Source organism: Cinclus cinclus, chromosome 19 (assembly GCF_963662255.1).
Source record: "Cinclus cinclus chromosome 19, bCinCin1.1, whole genome shotgun sequence".
NCBI classification, from domain to species: Eukaryota; Metazoa; Chordata; class Aves; order Passeriformes; family Cinclidae; genus Cinclus; species Cinclus cinclus.
This window is the reverse complement of record NC_085064.1, coordinates 914,653-936,236: the sequence shown is the minus strand read 5'-3', so window position 1 is coordinate 936,236 and position 21,584 is coordinate 914,653. Positions and strand designations below refer to the sequence as shown.

Here is a 21,584-nt window from a genome sequence, read left to right as displayed (position 1 = left end):
GCACCTTCAATCCCAGTGACCCTGCAGCCATGGCCGGGGCAAATTCAGACTGAGCTGACACTTCCTGAATGTCTGAGATCTTCAGTTGCACTGAAGACATTTAAAACCAGTCCGGAAGTAAAAAAGCGACAAAAAATTGCAATTATGTTGAAACATGGATCTGCTGGCTGCGCTGCAGGGCTGGAGACAGCTGGGCAGAGCCAGTGTTCCCTTGGTGTGACAGTGGGCAAGAAACACTGAGTGATGCCATTAGCTGAGAGCAGCATCAAAGGACACTCGTAAAATGTGTGCCTGTTTATGCTGTGTTCTCTATAACAGAATTGAGTCAGATTAAAAACATCCTGTAATGAATAAAATACACCTATAGAAAGAAAAGGACATGGTAGCAATAATTCTTTGGACATCAAGCACATCCAGGGAGGCAGAGAAGAGAGAACATAAATAAAAAGGACTACTCACTTGGGCTTTTTTCTTCCGCAAGGTCACAGGCACAGAGGAGTTCAGAATCGATTGAAATGGGTTTCTGCTTAATCCAAAACTTAGTGCTGGCCTTCTGATTAGTAACAGGGTCTATCTCTACCTTGTCTCCAGAAATACCTGAGATGAGAAAGAATAGAGAGCCACAAGAGTGATCTGTTTAACCGATTTCATATCAGCCGTTTGACACACTTTATAAATCTTAAATGGGCTGAAGGTATATTGCCCTTCTGGGCTTTCTGAAAGCACGGGAGCTTTTGAAACCAGAAGCAAATGGTTATCAAACTGCATTGATAATCTGCATTTTATTCTCCTGCATAAGCATACCAAAAGAAAGGAATATCCCAGAAAAAATTCTTCTAAACGCATACAGAGCTCTTCTGGAAGCAGTAGCTACACGAGCTGCAAGATTTATAGGAGATAGTGCTGGTTTTGCAGTCACCACTGCTCTGTGTAACAGACACTATCACCCCTGCCCCACTCCATCTGCTGTACAGCAGACATGGAATCATAGAGGTTCAGAATGTGCTGAGCTGGAAGGGACCCATCAGGATCCTTGAGTCCAAGCCCTGGCCCTGCACAGGACACCCCAACAATCCCCCCTGTGCCTGAGAGCCTTGTCCAAATGCCTCTGGAACTCAGGCAGGGTTGATGCTGTGATCACCTTCCAGGGAAGCCGGTTCCAGAGCCCAACCACACTCTGGGTGAAAATCCTTTTCCTGATACCCATCCTAAATATCCCCTGTCTCAGCTTCAGGCACTTCATTGAGTCCTTGGTCACAAGAGAGCAGAGATTGTCACCTGCCCCTCTGCTTCCCCTTGTGAGGCTGCTAAAGCCCACAGTGAGGTCTGACCTCAGTCTCCTCTTCTCCAAACAAAGTCTTTCATCTGCTCCTCTGCAGACTTCCCCCCAGAAACTTCCCCACCCTCGTGGCCTCCTCTGGATGCTCTCTAATGGCTTAATGTCTTTTTTACATTGTGGTGCCCAAAACTGCACACTACTCAAAGTGAGGCCACACCAGTGCAGAAGACAAGGAGGATCCTGCTGGAAGCAGTTCAGGAGCTGAACAAAGCTGAACAAACTTCCCAGGCAGCTTTTTACATCTAGGTGTGCAGAGCCTTAAAAACAAAGATGTGTCTTCAGTCATGAGTTGCAGGGTGAAGCTCATGAGACATCGACAAAAGGAAGCAATATAGGAAAAAAGTATTTAAATATTATTTAGCTCTTGCATCTCTGGAAATAAAAAGCAGAAACCTCTCCTTCCTGAGGGTTCTGACAAGGCAGGAGCCTGGGAGATCTGGCTGCAGCCCCTGCCCCAAGACCAGGCCAGCCTTGCCCACCCTGCGGGTTATGGGAACGCCCCACAAACCCAACAATATGCCCTGGCATTACACACACCTCACATCAGAGAGATCACATGGCAATTAAGCATTGTATCAGGAGTCCAATTAACACCCAGGCTTCTGGAACTCACTAATTTGAGTAGGCTGAGGCTGTATCTGGAGCCCATTTTGGTTTGTGATTTAATTTTGGACAGATTATGTAAAATCGGTGTTGGTATTTCACTGTAATGGTTCATTATTCCAAATGGTATTTGCTGTAGTTTAAAGAAATATGGAAGCTGATGATACCAAGTCTCATTTTCTCACTAAAAAAAGTCTGGGGAAGTTCTAAAAATAAAGGTGCAAATTCTTCATGTGTGCGGGCTGTTCCCTATCCCTTCCTCTAAGAGAATCACCCCTATAAATATCCTCCAAAAAATTTCACTGTTTGGTCCTGCAACTTCAGAATTCACAGTCAGTCAATACTGTTAATGCACCTTGTTAATTTGATAGGATTTGTCAGGTAACTCCACTGGAAAATTATATAAAACTGTTCCAGATGAACAGATGATAGTGACATGAATTAAAGTGATAGAACAATAGTGGAATATAAACCAGAAATGACACCCAAAGTGGCTGTTGATTTATTGCTATCCTGAGTTTGGTTCTGGGCTTCCATGTATATTAGTGCTACAAATCTGGGTCCATTTAGCAGCGAGATGCTCATACATACATCACCAGCTCCTGCTCCAAGCCAAGGTCACTCCCCATTGCATCAATCTTCTCAGCAGAGGCTACTTCACCATTTTGTAACCATCTCAGATGGAACAGACTTCCTCCTCTTTCATCTTTTTTTTTTTATCATGTAAAATACACTTTAACTTCTATTATTTTTATCTGCAAATTGTTGCTGTATACTTCATCCATTATTTCTGTATCTCGACATCACTGGCTCAAGCTCTCCCACATCCAGAGAGCACATTGACAAAGAGTGTTGTCTTTTTTGTGTTATTGTTCTCACAATCTGGATGTGTTGAAACCTAAAATCAAAACAGTATTGTGTCTGTGGCTTCTGCAGTCTCTGTCTCGCAGCACAAATCACTCATACTAAAAACCCAACTAAAAATGCTCCTTCTATTATTTTTTCAGTTCATTCATTTTGTCAAAAGGAATGCCATCAATGTATGGGTCCAGTAACAGTGTTCTGTTCTTGCTCCCTTTGCTGGGGTCTGCAATTGCCCCCTCCCCTTTCTGAAATACTTGCCAGCAGTCATTCTCCCTGACAATATGCTCCTGTTAGTTCTGCTAATGTAATACACAAGTAAATGTGTCTTATTCCTCCCTGACATGATAGAGCCTTTGCAAAACTGCTGAGAGTGCTGCTGTGTGTGCATTACCCTGTGATATGGGCTGAAACACATACCCCAGACCTTAAACTGCCACCTTAAATGCAACAACCCCATCACTCAGATGGCTGGGCACTCCTCCCATGGCCATCCACACATCACCTTTTACTACAGAGCTATGCACAACGTACAGAAAATCAAATTTACTCCCATGTTTTTCATAAACCTTGTCTCAAATTCAATGGTCAGGCCTCAAAATAGCTAAAACATTTCAAGAAGTGCAGCCCACTCATGCACAGCCACTGACACCACAGATTTGCCAACAAGGAGCAAAGGAATGACAGAGGAGTCAGCAGAGGAGTCTTGGGATCCTCGAGAAATGCTTGCTCTGCTATGGCTACTACACAGAACTGATGGCACAAAAAGGCTGCAAAGGAAAGTCTTTGCAAGTGGCCATCATCTGACTGCTGGAGAACAGCTCCCAGACCAGTCACTTTGTCTGAAGACAAAAATGAGCCCCTGTTTTTTCCATTTCAGAGAGGAAGAAGCAGTCTGTCACTCACAGGTAACATGTAACACTCATCAGCACAAACCCAAATAGCCCCTCAGTCCTTGTTTTACCAATCTTGCTCTTTTAATATATTTTAAAAATTCAGGTGAAACCCCAGAAACTTACTCAGACTTTACGGAAAGATTTTGATTTTTTACATTTGCTCAAGGTTTGAACACCTGGCTGAGGTCTTCTTTGATTTAAAAAAGAAGTAGATTATAAAACCCCATTGTCAGTGCACTGCCATCAAAATCACACAAGTTCACAGATTGTTATAAAAGGGAAATTTTATGGTCCTTACAGCACTGGGCAGGGTCAGCTCCTCCACTGCTGCACAAGTTAAGCCATTTGTTTCATTTAACAGCTCTTCTCCCTTAACCATTTATCTTTACTGATCTGTCATGACCTTTTCAAGCTCTCATTTCTGACACTTCCCAGATACAGTGAGTCAAACTTCACTGGAAGCAAACTGTAACACCCAAGAGTTTGCCTGAATGCAGTGAACATGCCCAGCACTGCCCTGCTCCAGCACCAGCAGATAAATCCTGCCTTAACTAGACAGCTCCAAATAAACCAAAAAAAAGCCTCTTCTCTGAGAATTTTACAGACATGTACTTTTACATGTGCTCCAGGATGGAAGAATGAACAGACTGTAGTGACAACAATACAGGAGTTGGTACAGTTTAAGAATTCTGAATTCTACAGAATAAATGTATTTTGTAAACATTATGGCACTTAATATCTTACTGCTGAATCATTTCTTTATGGAAGTATTTGCAGGAATGTCACAGGTCACCTACCAATGCATCATTAATCAAATTTTCACAATTTAAACACAAAGATAAAAAGCCATTCAATCATTTTAAAACAGTAATGGGGCTTTTATAATTCAGGATTCTGTCAGCCTTTGGCCTTCGGGTTTTCAAAAGCATTCAGCGAGCCAATAAGGACAATATAAAACCTTTAGAGAATGCTCGTTTATTTTGTTCCACCTCAAATTTCCACTAGGTCGTTAAAAATCCTTCAGTCTCAGAAAAGGAAAAACCCAATAACTCCCAATTTTGCAAAGCCTCATTTAAAAATAACAAAACAGTTGGCAAGAAGCTTTCCATTAGGAAGCCCAGACTGAAAAAAAGAGACGAGGTCATTAAATAATGGCCTTCGTTCAGAGGCAACATGTGCAACTGATTGGGGATAATAAAAATACTGAAGTATTTTCAACCGAAAGCAATATTTTTAACTGCTGAAATGCCAGCAACACTTTCAAATGCTCCATGAGAAAATGGCCCAAGGTGATAATGATTGTTTCAGAGCGGCCCGGGGCGGGCAGGCAGCTGCTGGAGGCAGCCCAGGGGCTGAGATGCTGTGCGCAGGCACAGATTTACCTAACTGCACGTCCGTGGTGAACCGCAGCCGGTGGATCATGCTGACTTTGAAGGACTTGTAGTGGTGGCTGCTGAGCATGTCCTGGACCGTGGCAATATCGATCTGGGGATCCTCCTCTGACACCTCTTCTCCTCTTGAACCTGCAAGACAAGGCCGGGGCGCTGAAGGGGAGGTTTGGCACGCGGCGTCACCACGGGGAGCTGGCGGGGAACGCCGAGCGCTCAGCTCCGCGTCTCTGGCAGGAGGAGACGCTGCCTCCACCCCGGGTCATCAGCAAGGCACCGGGGCCACGGTGACAGACATTTGTGGCCGCGTGAAGGGCAGCACACCGTGCCAGAGGCCAGTCCCACGTGGCACAGGCAGCCCCGGACCGCAGGCACCCAGGGGATGAGCAGGGGACCCTGCTGGCCGCCCACCATCTGTCACCCAGCGAGGAGCAGGACTCTGCCTGTCCCCAGAGGTGCCGCCCTCGATGCCAGCACTAGCTCAAATCTCCCATGTGCCAGCAGCACCTCGGGCATGCTGATGTGAAGCTGCACTTTATTTACTGATTAGCATTCTCATTGTCACTGCAGGTACTGCCTTTATAAAAGGCAACAACTCATTAAGCCAAAATGCCAATTACTGAAAAAATATAACACACTTTAAAGATTTTTACATTTTATGATGTTGGATTAACACCAATTTCAACATTACTATAATGCAATATATAATTGCACAGAGTAATTTTGATGCCAGCTGCTAATAAAGCACCTCAGCTCGAAATGATCATTCAGATGCTGGTAGATAAAGTGGCATAAATATGTTTGAAAACTGATTTAGCTTCTTACAGGAGATCCTGAGGAATGACACGTTTTGTTTAATATCCTGGCTAATGCAGCCCTAAAAGCTGAACCAACTGCCAGTTCAGAGAACTAAATTTGCTGCAGGAGATTAATGAAAACTATATTTTGCTGAAATTTTAATAATGGGAAGATGAGATGATGGAGTTTTAGTACAGATCTTAAAGCTCCAGCAAAGCAGTCAGATTTTTCAGCATTAATTTTGCTTGAGACTTGCACTGCTGGAGTGGCCTCAACACTACACCACTGTGAGCATCTGCTGTTAAATGAGTCCAAAGCCACATGGAGAGCATACAGCAGGAGATTCCCAGGTCCCAGACTTTCACCACAGCTTTCCCAGTGCTGCCCTTCTCACACACCACAGACCCTCCTTTGGGGAATGGGGACACCAACGGGTTAAGCTACAAATTGGGCTGTGCCATTCGACTTGAAAGGATTCCAAAAATCAAATTAAACAGTCTCCATGTGAATTTATGCAGAGCCATCTTAACACTGCAACCACTCCATGCTCCAGAATGACAAGATAAATTGTAATGGCTCCTTCCGAGACATTACAATGCATTTTGTCACAGACCCCTGTGTTAATGTCTCTATACTATGGATTATCATAATGTATCATGTCAAACCCTCATGCTGCACTACTCCAAAGATACACTGAGATATGTCAAACTTTTGGTGCACTTAAAAGCATCTTGAGAAGCTGTGGTGTGGCAGTGGCTGGCAGTGAAGCAGGAGGATGGCAATGGCACTACTGCCCTGCTGCTGAGAGCCACCAGGACCCTCCTCCAGGCTGGACACCAGGGGGGTGTCCCCACAACCCTGTCCCCACACTGTGTGGTCACAATGGCACCCTGTGCTGGGACATGGCAGAACTGACCCCTCCACCTGCCCCTGGGCTGCCCCCACAGCCCCCAGGACACACCTGAGTCCCTGTGAAACAGAGGGAGATTGGTCACTGGGGCCAATCTCCTCACTGAAAATCCTCATTTCCAAATGAGCCCAACAGCAGTGGAACAACAGCACCAGATCCATGAGCTGGAAGCAAGGCAGAAGCTAAACCAGAAGTCTCCTCTGACAGGGACCCCTGCCAGCACCAGAGCACAGATAAAAATGACACATTAGGAAAACCACAATATTGAAATGTCATATGCAGCCTATTCAAGAGCAACTGAACCTGTACTTCCTCGATAAAACAACAAAACACAAAGTTAACTGCACTGCAAAAATGTCCCTTATTACTTTAATGTACTAGAATATTGCTTAATGAAAGTTCTTAATTGCAATACAATTAATTACATACACAGAGTCCCCAATTACATTTTCCAATAAGACACTGGCTTTGCTATAGGTCTAAAGGCACTAAACCAATTTTAATATATTAAGACCAATTTCCCTTGAATACTAATTACTATCTAATGATAAAATGAGAAAGAGGAACTTTCCAGAAGTAAGATGGCAAGAATAAAACTAAATTAGCCATGAACAGCTTCCTATCACACATAAAGGCATTTCACATTACAAAGTGCAGCTTTCAGTTTAAAGATAAATCTTTGTGCAAGTTAAAAGTTCTGCACACTGGAAGCAGTTTATTAGCTTGAATGCTATTAGTAAATGCTGGATGGGAAGGGGATTTCTCCATACATATTTCTTAATAATGGAAAGTTTTTGTTTCATTTAATACCCTGAAATATAAACTTTCTCTTTGCCCAAAGGAATGTGGCTGCTCTTCTCCCAGCAGATGCTTGGCATCATCCTATATATATTTATAAATGACTATGAGACTATGAAGAGCACATTTACAACTAATAGCTGTTACAACAGAGTTTTTTTCTGACTGGCATATCAAAGCTAAAAGTATTTCAAATCAAGACAGAATGCACAAAGTGAATATTTCAGTTTGCTGATAGGATTGTCAAGCCATCATTTTATTAATGGTGCAAAACTGTCAATATTTCTATTTTAATGTCATGCCAAAAGATAGCTCCTAAGCACCCCAAAATGCATTTTCTGACTGTGCAGGGGGGAACCAGGGGACTGGGACTGATCTCACAAGCTGTACTGTCCTTGAGCCCCTCTGTGCAGGGCCAGCACCCAGCCCTGGGTGGGGACAGTGCAGGGCACCCTGCCATGGGAATCCCCACCCCAGCAGGGCTCCACATCATGCTCTTACATGGGCACCATCCATTGCTAATTGAGGGCAGGAATGCTCCCCAGTTCAGGGAATTTGGACCTGGCAGCCTCGGGGATCCATCCCACACCTCTGCAGGGCTCTGTGCAGGAGCAGGGCTCACCTTGGTGTCCCCTGGCCTGGCAGGGAAGGGGAGTAGTGCAGCACAGTGACTTCAGGAGAAGGAAGAGAGTGTCATTTATTCTGAGCCAAGGTTCCTGAGGCTCTCCTGGGGCAGAGCAGACTGACTGCCTCCTTCTACACCACTTACAAACTTCCAACAGATTTACTCTCTAAGTGATGGTGCAACCTGAACCCAGCGACTCATGAGAGCAAAGACCTGCAGGAGACACAGGCCACAGCCTGGATTCCTCCACAGATGATGAAAATACATTAAAAATGCAGTATCTACAGTATTCTTTTAATTACAGAGCCTGGGTTTAAAAAAAAAAAAAGTTATTTTAAATCACAAGCAAAACCCATGGAAGCATGACTAGTGTGCATCATTTCATAGATTAAAAATCGATACAAAAATAATAGGTGGGATGCAGACGTCGGGGAATTCTGGCTTGTGGAAGAGCACAACTCGATTAGTGAGGTCAGAATTGCTCCATTTCCTCAGCACAGCCCCCCTGCTCCCTCTTGCCAAGGTCTCTCCTACAGTTTCTCAGAACCATTTTATGAAGAAATAAACCTGGAGCACCAGGAATATTTTGGGATCAAGTCCACCCTTAAGGAAAGCAGCAGCCAAAGCTGTGAGTGTTAATCCCAGCAGCACGGGGAGCTCGTGCTGCAGTGTCTCACTTCTTGTTCCCTGAATGGAGCAGAGGCTGCTGCTCACTGCTTCAACCAGGGGTGCTCTGGGGATGCTCTGCTGCCATTCTGGGACAGGACACAGCTGCTGTGGCCAAAAAGCACCAACTGAAAGGTTTAACCTTTGCACAGAAAGAACAAACTCTTCCACTGCTTGAGGCAGGCTCTTACTATGGCTGTGTGCAGCATTCTTGGCCGAGGGCAGGACTGTGACTGGTTCTACTCATTAGTACAATCAACATTTTTACACAAACTGGGATGAAAGAACACCAAACCCGAGAGTGTGGTTGTTGTAAAGAATGAAGAATGGACCAAAATGCCATGGGGAACAAACACAAATCAAGGTTAAATGTATTTTCTTAAAGTTTCATACTGTTTCATGTAAAGAAATAAACCAGGAAATAAGTATTAGGATCATTAAAACAGTAATAGAATAAAAATATTTGAGCAGAGCTGGAGAGAATATTATTTGTCTGGCACTTCAAAAATCATCAAACTGCTCTAGTTATTTCTGCATGGCTAATTTCCTCAAATTGTATTAGAAAACCCCAGTGCCTCTGACAGCCACAGTGACACGGCACAACACCCTGCAGACCAAGCCCTCAACTCACTGAGCAATGTCTGCAACACAGACAGGTTCATATTTTGTGTTTTTCAGGGTTGGTCATAACTTTACAGAGCAGAGTTTAACAGCAAAAGATTAATCATGAAGTGATAAACAGGATGCAGACTATTTACTAAAGGTATGAAATCCATCATTTCCCTCTGGAATATTGTTTTGGCACCATGGAGAAGTGCCTTGGGACAGAGTCTCATCAAAATATACTTGCCCAGACAGTACAGCTTGTGTTCCAAAATACATAACTTATGTGAGTTTAAGCAGTTTACAAGAGCAAAAGTGAAAAGGGGAAACATACTGTTCTCCCGGACAAGGCAGAATTCCAAAGTGCTCTGGCTCTCCAAGGTACAGTCTAAATCTACTGGGACATTAGGTTCACTCTGCTTCTCCAGCCGATACTGAGGACCTGAAACATAAAGTAACTTGTAAAATCATCTGTTTTCTAACAAAGTGATGGCTTAGCACGTTCAACTAACACGAGGTTACTCTCAGCCCAGGAGCACAGCAGGTGGGTGTTGATGTCTCTGAGCCCTTTGCCAAAGGAAGGAGCTGGAGGATGGTGTGGGAGGAAACAAAACATTCCACTTGTCCTGAGCTGAACCAGGCATGACCTGACAAACCCCTGCCCAACACTCCCAGGCTGTTCCTCCACCAGGTGAGCCTGCAGCACACCCCTTGTGTGCAGCTCTGCCATGTCTCACACCCAGGGCAGGAGCACAGCCTGCTGTGGGGAACCTGCTCACACCTCGCTCCACAACCTGGGGCATTTTCTGGGCATCTTTCCTCAGTGAACAACGTCCTGTGTTGTGTTTGCTCCCTGCTGCCCATCCCTCTTGCCTGCACAGAGCGCTGGGAAATACCTGGGAGGGAAATCAGCCCTTCCTAAGGAACAGAATCACAGAGGGACAGATCCTGCTGCTTTGAGTTAATTATTTTCATATCTTAACATTAGATCTTGAAGGTTCAGCTGCCGACTTCTTTCTTCCCCAACCAAATCCCCAATGTAAGGATAACACCACTTAAGAAACTGTTTTACAACTACAGAAAATGTACCAAAAGTTGTTTTCACAAAATCTAGGCCATTCAAAAAAAAAAAAATCTTTTAGTTGAATGGGTCCTTAAACTACATGCCTTAACTGGAACAAACCCAGGACACTGATCCAACTCCAGGTGTAGCCCCATGAGGCAGCTCCAGCCCTGCTCTCCTGGCAGTGGCTGGGAGAGGCCCTGGCAGGGTGGGGGAAAACCCACATGTACCCCAAGTTCCAGGTGGGACCTTGAAGAAGAAAAGCTCCTTCCAAGCTGTTGGGGCCAATGCCCTCCTGTCCTCGCTCCACTTCTGCTCACACCTGAGAGCTGAACTGCACACCAAGGTCTTAGCTGTGTATTTTCCATATAATCCAGTAAAATAACCTGAACAGATACCTGAAAAATCTAAAGTGATGCAAAGCCCCTTTAACCAGGTTTCAAAGTAACAAAAAACCTAGAACTGAAATAACAAAATCTATTCCCTCTTCACCAGTACTTAAAAGATTTCTGACTGTTTGCTGACTTTGAATTACAAGCGTGTATGATGAAATATTTAAAATATATAAAAAAATTAAGTCTTCCAGCCTCAGATGGCATGCCTAAGGAATGGAATTTGTTAGCCAATTAATTTTAAATTTACTACAGCAGAATTTCAATTACAGCTTCTCATTCCATCCCACGTGAGGCACTCGCTGCTTGGCCCGGGCGCGCTCCCTCCCCGATGGACACTCCTTATTCCCAGTGCCTCTCAGAGCAGATGCAGTGCCAGGCTTTTTAGGGGACACAGGAGGAGCCCCAGCACTCCCACCCAGCCCAGCACAACCAGTGATGGCACGAGGAGCTGCCAAAGCATCTGCAGTGCAAACCACACAGCACAAAGAGAGGCGACCAGACCCAGCACCACCACTGCTCCTCTCCCGGCTACTGGAAATGTGATTAACAATTTAAATTTAAAATAAATTAGATAAACAGAGGCCTGCTTGTTAGGCAGAAGCAAAATATACTGAATTGAAACAAATCTTAAAGCAGTAAATCAATTTGGATTTAAAATCTGCTGTAGGTTTAAGAACAGGACCAATGGCTTTGTCTGCTTATCCCAAGCAGCTTCCAGAGAATCCCAAGCTACATCCAAGGGAACTGCTGGTTCCACATCTGCACTGTTGGAACCCAGTCCCAAACCCCTGCTCAGTGGGGGCAAACCCTGACATGATGGAAGGGTTAAATCCAGACAGGGTTCACCCTCTGTGTGGATCCACCCCAAAGAACATCACCCACAGCAGAAACAGTCCCCAGGCTGCTGAACCCTAAGGAGATCCACCAGGGATCACACCCCTCAACATGCCCTGCAGTGGCACAGGATCATTTCTATCTGGAGCAGCTTGAGAACTCCATGATCAGGTAAATTGTTTTACCCAGTTTGTGTCAAGCTTGTATTAACTCTGCTAATAAAGCAGGGAAATAGAGCTCCAGAGCAGCAACCAGGTCAACCTGCCTTATGGATAGCTCCTTAAAAGCAGAAAATACTGAGAAATTTTTAAAAAAGCAAATACTGAGAAATTAATAAAAAAGTGCAAATGGATTTTTAGAGAGTATCTACTCTTCAATTATGCTTTAAATATCTGTCCACATTTACGTGACCTCTGCTTCCCAACAGATGAAGAACATTAGGCTGAGTCTGTGGAGGAGTTTTACTATCAGGCTTCTCTCACAAGTTCAAATGATGTCACTGTAGTAGGAATATTGGATAATTTAACGGTCTCCTAATGGAATCCTGCTCTGTGAATTTCCACAAATTTTTCAAGTGGCAATACCAAAGATGGATTTTATGGATTTCTGTAATCTCATGCAAATGCTCAATGCAGTAGTAAAATAAACCTTTAAAATCCTGGCACGGACTGTCCTGGCCAGTGTCCCAAGCCAAGCTTTCCTGCTGGTGGCAGCTCCCAGGGCTCCACACCCCTCCTGTGGCTGATCCTCCACCACACACGTCCCTCCCATGCAAATCCCTGTTCTACCACTCTCACCATGGATTCTGTCCACAGATACCCACTTGGCCATCTCATGACACCCCTTTAGAGACAGGAATGTTCATCAGGAATTAAAACCAAGGAAACATACCCCAAGACCCAGAGCTTCCCTATGAGCACACAAAGATGCCTGGGAAGAATCCCACCCTATAATCAAATTAAGGGACCCCTTTCAGAAGGGAATGGCCACCCGCATTCCAACAAACCAATTCTGTTGCCATTTAAGCTGCAAAGCTTTCAGAAAGGGCTTTTGAAAGCACAACCCATCAGTTCTAATTTTTAAAACTTATCCTCTCAGTCAAGACTAGAAAAAGGCCCATTCCAACTTTTATCTCCACTACAAAGTGCTGTTATCTTGGGCTGTTGTCAGGAGCTCTCTCTCTCTTTCTGCTGACAAGCAGAGACTAGAGAGATAAGATTGGGAACGAATCTCACTTCTCTGAGTAAATAAATAATCAATACTCATCTAAATGTAAATGAGAAAGTATCCCCCTCTGATAACAGGGCTCTTATCAAACAGCCAATTTTCTGCAGACATTTGGCCTCAACCAAATCACCATCATTCAGCCCCAGCCTAATGGCTAAAAATCGTAACTAAATTGAACCGATCACCAGAGATCAACTAAGTTCAGCCATGGCTACTACGGGTTCAAATGTTTGGAATGCAATTTTTCCCCCATTAACTTTCAATAGCAATGAAGAATGCCACGGTCAGGGGTGAATCTGCACAATAAACAATACTAACACTGCAACAGGGAACCAGGTTTTAAACAAAACCCCAACCAAACCCCCCTGCATCTCCAAACTAGTTACCAGGGTGAAATAAGGATTATAGAAGGAATATTTAATGTTTGTGGAATTGTCAAACAAAAACAAAAAAGGCCAGTATCAACAAAAAAACCCAAACCAAAGAAATTGTTGAAAACTGAGGCTATATTTTATGGCATTAGTCTCTACAACAAAACACACCCCTATGCCTGCATATCCCTCTTCACCTTCAAGAGCTCCCATAATTCTCACCAACACCCCAGTTCCACCTGTGCTATATCAGCTGTTCCTGTTCCCTTTATAGTCTGTGCATTTGTCCAAAACACTTCTGAATTTCCCATTTTCATGACATTTACCTCCTGAATTTATTACACTGTGTGAGGAAAAGTATTCCTTTTGTTCCAATGAGCCATTTCCACCCCAATGTTTGGGGTGAGCAGTTCCTGTCTCTGAACTACCAGGCTAAAACCTTCCCAATTCACTGTCCCCACCATCTGCACTGCACAGACACCTCTGGTACCCAGTTGTGCCTTTTCCACACCACAAAAGCCCTTCCCTCCTCAGCATCTGCTCCTCACTTCATGTGCCTGATCCATTTCCACACTCCTCCCTTTCTGCATCTCTTCACTTCTCTTTTTTTTGAGACAAAATACAGCAATTAAGATGTGGGTACGTTGGGATTTATGGACTCAGTTCCTGATGCTCCATTTGTCTTTCTGCTTGCTCCTACATGGAGCTGAAGTGTTCAGAGAACTACCCGTGATGATGCTGGATACCTTTCCTGACTGATGGAAGGTAATTAGAGCCCATCATTGTACACATATAGTTACAGTTGCTTTTCACCATGTATATTATTTTGTGCTCATTGACACTGAATTCCCTCTCTGGTTTTATTGTCCTGTCACTCAGCACTGTGGATACCTCTGCAGTGCTTCACAGACAGCTTTTATCTGCACTATTCTTACCTCTTTTGTATCAACAGCACATTTTGTCACATCAGCATTCACATCCTTTCCATGCCCCACATTAATGAACAATGCAGGTTCCACCAGTTCCACTGGAGCTCCACCAGTAACCTAGTTACTAATCACCCAGGGCCATTATTCCTATTCTTTGTTTCCTGTCTTTTAATCAATTATTAATCCATGCGAGGATCCTCCTTCTCATCCTGTGACAGCTAAATTGCTTTATGAGCCTTTGTCAAATCTTTTTTGGAAATCTAAGGAAGCCATGGAAAGCCCACCATCCCATTGAGATGGTCTCTGGCTCCCTCAAGCCTGCTGGAGCCCAGCCTGCCCTGCCAAAGCCATGCCTGCCTTTGCCCCTGTGTGTTGCATTTACTCACGTGTCATCCATTAATTCTGCTCTTTGCTAGGGGTTCCTCTTACAATTTCACAGTTTACCTGGTGAGAAAGCCCAGAAAAACCTGTCTGCCCTTGAAGTCCTTCCACAAACCCACACCCCAGAGCAGCTGGTGTGAGGAACACGTTAAACACGGTGTTAATGGTGCAGCATCTCCTGACCTGCAGCACACCTCGGGCACTGCTCCCAGGGCTCTGCAGGAACCAGGGAATCCCAGAATGGCTCAGGGCAGAGGGGAACCTCATCTAGCCCCTTCCCCTGCCATGGCAGGGACACCTCCCACTGTCCCAAGCTGCTCCAAGCCCCATCCAGCCTGGCCTTGGGCACTGTCAGGGATCCAGGGGCAGCCACAGCTTCTCTGGGCAAAGGAAATAACAAAGGAAAAGAAAAAAAACAACAAAGAAAATAAGAAAGAAAAACAAATCAGAAATGTGGACAGTTAGGCAGCCACAGCCCAACAGCCACAGTGACAGATGCTGGGCAGGAGGGAACAAGCAAAAGGGAAATGAGCACTGTCCAGAGGCAGAAGGCAGCAGAGCAGTCAAAAAACCCCTGTTGATAAACATTTAACACTGATGTCTGTGGGACTTTGTGTTTCAAGTCCCTCCTTTCACAAGGATTTGTGATTTATTGCTTTGCTGCTCCATCCCTGGGCTTTGAAAGCGTGATTCTGCTTGAGTTTAAACTATATTTATATTTATTTTTTGTTATCGCTTTTTTATTATTGCTATAGAAAATATTTGCTGGAAATATGTTGCAGCTATTACAAGGTCATAAAAAAGAGGAGATTTATGTATTTCTATCATTTCAAATAGTCTGTCAGAAAGTATCAGTCGTGCTAAGTGTAAGACTGCTGGATTCCAGTGCTCCCTCTGCCAGCACATGGGCAGCAGATGGAGGAATTAAAATAGCTCAGTGTGGAGGCTCCTTGGGTGCTAGCTGGGAGGAGGGAAATTGAGGCAGTTCCTCGTCCCTCTGGGGAGGTCTGGGGCAACCCTGGCTCCCCAGGGATGCTGGACATGGCCCCTGGGCCAGGGGAGGAGCACTGGAGCAGAAACAAAAAGGGCAGAGGGAGGAGCAGGATCAGTCCAGGGTGGAGAGCACAGAAATTGGGAGCAGGGAGAGGGCTCAGGACTCCTTCTGCAGCAGCTTTCTCAGAACATGACAGAAGGGGCAGGATTCCATTGTGTGCTTGGCAATGACAATAAAACAACAGAAAATATGTAAACAGTGTGAGAGGAACTGGCTGCAGAGCAGAATGTTTACATCTCCAATCCTGCTGCTGCGAGGACGTCTTAAATCTGTTTATCTGCTAAAAATCCCCAAAGCCCCTCAACACCTCTGAAGTGGAATAAAGATTTTATCATTACAAATGCAAATACTGGTTAATAAATAAAGATATTTAAATAGTGAAAACAAACTTTTAACATTACGCACAAGCATGAGAGGTTTTTTTCTTAGCCCAATCTGTTTTTCCTTAACTCACACTGTTGTGACATTACTGAATTTTACACACAGTTATCTGCTGCTTTCCACAGAAATACAGATGGTTTTTGTAGAAATAAACAGTCATTTATATGAAACAATTGTAAAATAGTTTATGGAAACCAGTGGTGTAATGCATTCAAATAAATGCCAGGCCTGGTTGATGGAGAGCCAAGGTGTTAAATCACACTGCTCAGGAATTCAGCTGTGGGAAACAGATAGTAAATCCAGAGTGACAGAATTTCCAGTGATGGCAAAGGTTTCTGACATCTAGTCCAGTACACAAAAACTACAGCAGTTCAAACCTATTTTACTTAACACTACCTTGACAGCCAGTGAAATTAAAGAATTTAGTCAAAACCTCCTTAAGAAGAAACAAACACTTCATTTCTGGATTGCTTTTCTGGGGAACAGCAAATGTGCAGCATGGCCAGCAGCAACCCAGGCTGTGCACAGCATCAACAGAAGGGTTTTACTTTGTTGCTACCTTTCTGCATTAGCAGCATGTAGCTCTAAATAAAGCTGAGACAAAACCATCATGTTTGATCTGTAATGTAAAGCACCTACAGCAGAAACCCAATACACAGATTTTATCTTAAACTCACAGCTCTGGGAGGTGCCTCGTTCTCAGTGCCTGGAATTGTCCCCAAGGGACTGTCCTGGGGCCAGCCCAGATGGACATTGCTGGCTGACCAGCACCAGGGCTCTCCCACTGCCTGCGTGGGCTACCAGGGACAAAGGAGCTTTCCCTGCCCAGGGGGACCCCAGGGATTGCTCTGCAGTTTGGGGCAGCACAACCACGGCTGCACTCGAGGGCTCACAGACACAGAGCAGGGAGCAGCTGATCCCATGAAGGTACCAGGGACCAGCACAGCCTCTGCTCATCAGAGTGGGTGGAACAAACACAGAAATCTCAGTCACCCAAACACCGAGCTGCACAGTTAAAAATGTCACGTAAATTACAGCATTATTACAAATCCATAAGAACCAGTAACCACATTAATTCAATACCAACAGATCGAAAATAAACCCCATTCAATATTTCATTTTGTTTTGGAGGCTGGGCACGAATAATTCTTCTCACCCATCCAGGCTGATACCCAGCCCCTCACCAGCCCAAGGCACAGGGGTAACTAGCCATGCTGTTCTGACCAACTATTAACAAACTTTACTCCCAACGAGCTGTTCCACAAACACCAGCATCCCTGTCCCCGTCCCTGGGCTCTGCTCAGCATCAACAGGCTGGGGAGAGAGAAGGGGTGTGTGGAATAAATCATAAATCATCCCTGCTGCACAGCAGAGCCCAGGCTGCAGGCAGGAGGAAATCATCCCCAGCAGTTCCATCGCCCCTCTCCACACTGCTCACCCACCCTGCTGAGGGGAACACCCTAAAAAACCTGCACTGAGCCCTTTTCCCCTTCCTGGACCAGCCCCTGGCTGGGAGCAGTGAGGGGAGCCAAGCCCAGCTCTGGGAATGGGGCACAGGTTGGGAATGGGGCTCAGCTCTGGGAATGGGGCACAGGTTGGGAATGGGGCACAGCTCTGGGAATGGGGCACAGGTTGGGAATTGGGCACAGCTCTGGGAATGGGGCACAGGTTGGGAATTGGGCACAGCTCTGGGAATGGTGCTCAGCTCTGGGAATGGGGCACAGGTTGGGAATGGGGCACAGCTCTGGGAATTGGGCACAGCTCTGGGAATGGGGCACAGGTTGGGGACACTGGCTGGTCCCTGCTCTGCAGACAGGCTCTGCAGACACCAGTGTCCACTCTCTAATTCACATCCCGCTGACAGGGATCCAAACCCAGATCCCTGAGGTATTTCCAGGTATTTCCATTCCTAACCCGGGCACCAGGCTCTGCAGGGGTGCTGTAATGATCCAAAACAAAGCACTTGGAGCCAGAGTAACTCACGACTACCATTAGGCAGAAAAGCATGAGTGTGAACACAAGAAAACACAAATTAATTGGCTTTTCACTGTCACAGATGCTGGGGCTTCCATCCCAGAAAGAGTCAGAGCAAACATATGCATTGCCTACTCGAACATATTTACTTTTAAATTTAAACTCCTCAGTTACCATCATTCCATGACAGTATCAAACTTTAATGACAGTTTATTCTAATTGTAGTTCATCTGTTAGAAGTGTTTTAATCACAGGGCTGTGGCTTTACATAGTTTATCTTTTTAATTCTCCTTTTTTTAAATGTATGAATAAATACATACATGTGAAACTAAAATACACACACACACCTCCCCTTATTGACATTTTTTTGTCTTACTCTCCCACCAACAAGGTAGGACGAGGAAAGAAAACCCCAGCAAGGCCCACAGCTCCTGTAGCAGCTGTTGTAGAACATTTAAGCCATGAAATTTGACATTCAACGTGGTGCTGACACTGACAGGTCAGAAACTGAATTTTCAAACACAACTCAGATCTGTCCTCCCCATCTGCTCCTCAAACAAAGATGAGCCCCAAGCAGAACTCTTCATCTGAGATTCTCCAGGTTCTGAGGGGTAACCTAAACTTTGTGGGAACAAATCTAAAACATGGGAATAATCAACCACCACAAAACCTGGGTCTGTAACAGACTGCTCCCAGGTACCAGGGGATGGAATAGGCTCTTTTCCCTGACCTTGGCAGCCGCAGTTCTTCTGATTCTGCTGTAGAGACTAAAATATGATATGGAGACTTTTATCTTTAAGTCCTGCGCCTGTTTCTTGAATCTTTCTCTTTTCTTATTATTCAGCTTCCTGTGGCAGTGAAATAATACACTTAAACAGAGCAGGAAGATTATTTTAAACTATTTTTGGTCACTTTACACATTTTAAAGAATGCAAAAAGCACTGGTTGACAGCTGTTAGGGACTTGAATGTTATTGCAAAGCAGCTGTTTTCATTTATCGAAAAAGTATTAATCTTTCTCCAAACTCACAGAACACTGAGCTAATAACTCTCCCTCTAACCTACGGAAAATACAGGTCATGTCTGTGCAATGTTGGCAGAAGGTTTTGTTTATAACAATTAAACTTGTAGAGCATTTTGTTCTTAAAAGGACTGAGCCTTTCTGGTCAGGGGATGTTTGCAGTCGGAGGCAGCTATTAAATAATAATCAGTAGCATGTTCACCCTGCAAAGAATTTCTACTTGAAATCAGACAAGATTAATCAGAGGAGACTTCTCTGTTCACTAGAAATTTCAGATGAAGAGAGGCTGACACGGACCAGGAACAGGCAGGATTATTCCAGCATTTCAGCTTTTAAAGTTGTTTAGTTTTGTCTCTCATCTCCTTCTAAGAACATTCAGTTTTTATATACTGACATCAATGCTTAATTTGTTTGAAAACAAAGCCTCTGCACACATTCTCTCTGCATTGTTATTTACTTTACATTAGTATTTATAGTCCATTCAGTCGAGCTCTGGAGGAGAAGGCAACTGGCATCCCAGGGAATGTGTTTGGTGAAGAGCAGCGGGAATGAGACAGCTCACAGGCAGGGAGATAACTTCCAAGTGTACATATAGTTCCTGCACATATTTAATTTGAGAATCACCATGGCATTAAGATACATGAAGTATCAAGGATGAAGTCACCATCTTTCTTATGTTCTTAAAATCATGATCCATGCAAACATATTTTATAGGGAATATTGAGTGCAGGCTTTGGTGCAGATATAAAAAGCCTGATAAGATCTCCTTGCCTGCTGCACACCCTGGGCTGCTGTCAGCCCCAGCCTCAGCTGAGCTGTGGGATCAGAGCATGGGCTGTGCCTTCCACCTTGGAAGAACTGTGCCTGCCTTGGTCCCACTGAGCCTCCCTAAAAAAGCAGGATTTAAAGTGCACATCTACCACAACCCAAATTTCTTAATGCTAATGGGGTAACACATGAGTATTGGTGAAAGTAAGACCAGCAGAAACACACACCAGACTGACTGAGCAGGAAAATCATTTCCCAATAAAGCAAATCAAGTTCTAGGGGTAATGGTGTTTTACAGCTCTGCAACATGATCTGTACAACCTCCAAAACTTCCTCTGCCAAGCCCAAGGGTGGAATTTTCAAGCATGCCTAGCAGATACTTGCTCCAGAAGTTAATGTTAAGGCTGTTACTGATCTCTGGGGAGCAGAATTATCCCAAGTACTAAAACACCCAAATCTCACCTTTTAAAACAGCTTTTCAGGACTCGGTTATTAGAGCTGTTCAAAATCCAGACAGCACGGTATCTGACATTTTTACTGATAAATTCAAGGAGAACAGGAAGTTCTTATGCTCCCAATCTCCAGCATGTGAGTTCTTTTCTGCAGATCTGCCACAGTGCAGAGAGATTTTATATTTACACCATCAGCTGCTGAAGTGCTCAAAGAAAGGAGATGTAGGCATGGCAGGATTATACAAAACAATCCTTAAACTACCTCTGGACACCAGGGTACTCCAAGGGCTGTTATCCCAGTGCCTGACCAGTGCCAGGCCTGTGCTGTGCCCAGCCAGGTCCCTGTGGCACTGATGGAGCTTCCAGCTCCATCTCTGTGGCTGGGGCATCACCCCATCCTCAGGCTCTTTCTCTTCCATTTGGGCTATTCTCAGAAAACCCTCTTGCACGTGCAATGCCCCTGAGCCCCCTCAAGGTGGTCCATCCTGGATTAGACCAGTTTCCCCTAGAAGCTCACCCCACAAGTGCAGTGTTTTATTTCCAGCCCTCCCATAAAACATGCCTGTGCAATACACGCTGCTGAGCACGCCATAGGTTAAACAAATTGATGATAAAGTACTCGACTTCGTTACTTTTCATTACCATAAGAAAACATCAATTACATTTTCTATTTTACGAGAGTACACAGGGGAATCCATTACAGTAAGCGAGAGGTTCTACGACTCTTTCTGCTGCTTCTTTCCTCAGCAAAAAGAACAGTTTGTTTTTAAAGCCAGTGACACCAGCCCAGAGGAAGGGAAGGCACACCGGAGTATCTGCATAGACAGCTCCTATCCTGATTTATCCAGCCTGGCTCCAACTAATTAAACATCTGCCTCAACGGTTTCCTCTGCAGATTTATCTTCTCCAGTATGCAGCACTGACTGGTTGTTACAGGCTTTTTCCTAACTTGCAGCCATTCCCACACACTTCTCCCAGTTGGTTATTTGGGCACGTGGCAGGAGATGATGCAGCGTTCCCATTAACCCCCTGTGGGTGCCTGTGGTGGGACAGGTCACCAGGTCCCACAGTCCTGCTGCAGGACAACCACGTCCTCCAGGAAAGGACTGGGGGCCATGGCTCTCTCAGCTACAACACATCCCATTATTTCACCACCTGTGCTTCCCCTTGACTGGCTCAAATATTATCATTTAAAAATGGTCAGAGTTCATGTGTCAAAAGCCTTGAGACACTAAGAAAGAAGAATTG

The 21,584-nt window shown here is 44.7% G+C and overlaps 1 protein-coding gene across 3 annotated transcripts in view; it reads right to left on the bottom strand.

Annotated features, from left to right (window-relative positions):
- MAPKAP1 (MAPK associated protein 1) overlaps positions 1-21,584 on the bottom strand; it is an 81,083-nt gene that overhangs the window by 10,919 nt on the left and 48,580 nt on the right. For 2 of the 3 annotated variants that reach the window (XM_062505516.1, XM_062505515.1), the window contains 3 exons: positions 9,822-9,929; positions 5,082-5,222; positions 460-597 (listed from right to left, as the gene is read on the bottom strand). In XM_062505516.1, the coding sequence (XP_062361500.1) occupies positions 460-597; positions 5,082-5,222; positions 9,822-9,929 (387 nt within the window). The remainder of the gene's footprint in view (positions 1-459; positions 598-5,081; positions 5,223-9,821; positions 9,930-21,584) is intronic. The other variant, XM_062505517.1, reaches the window with a different exon arrangement.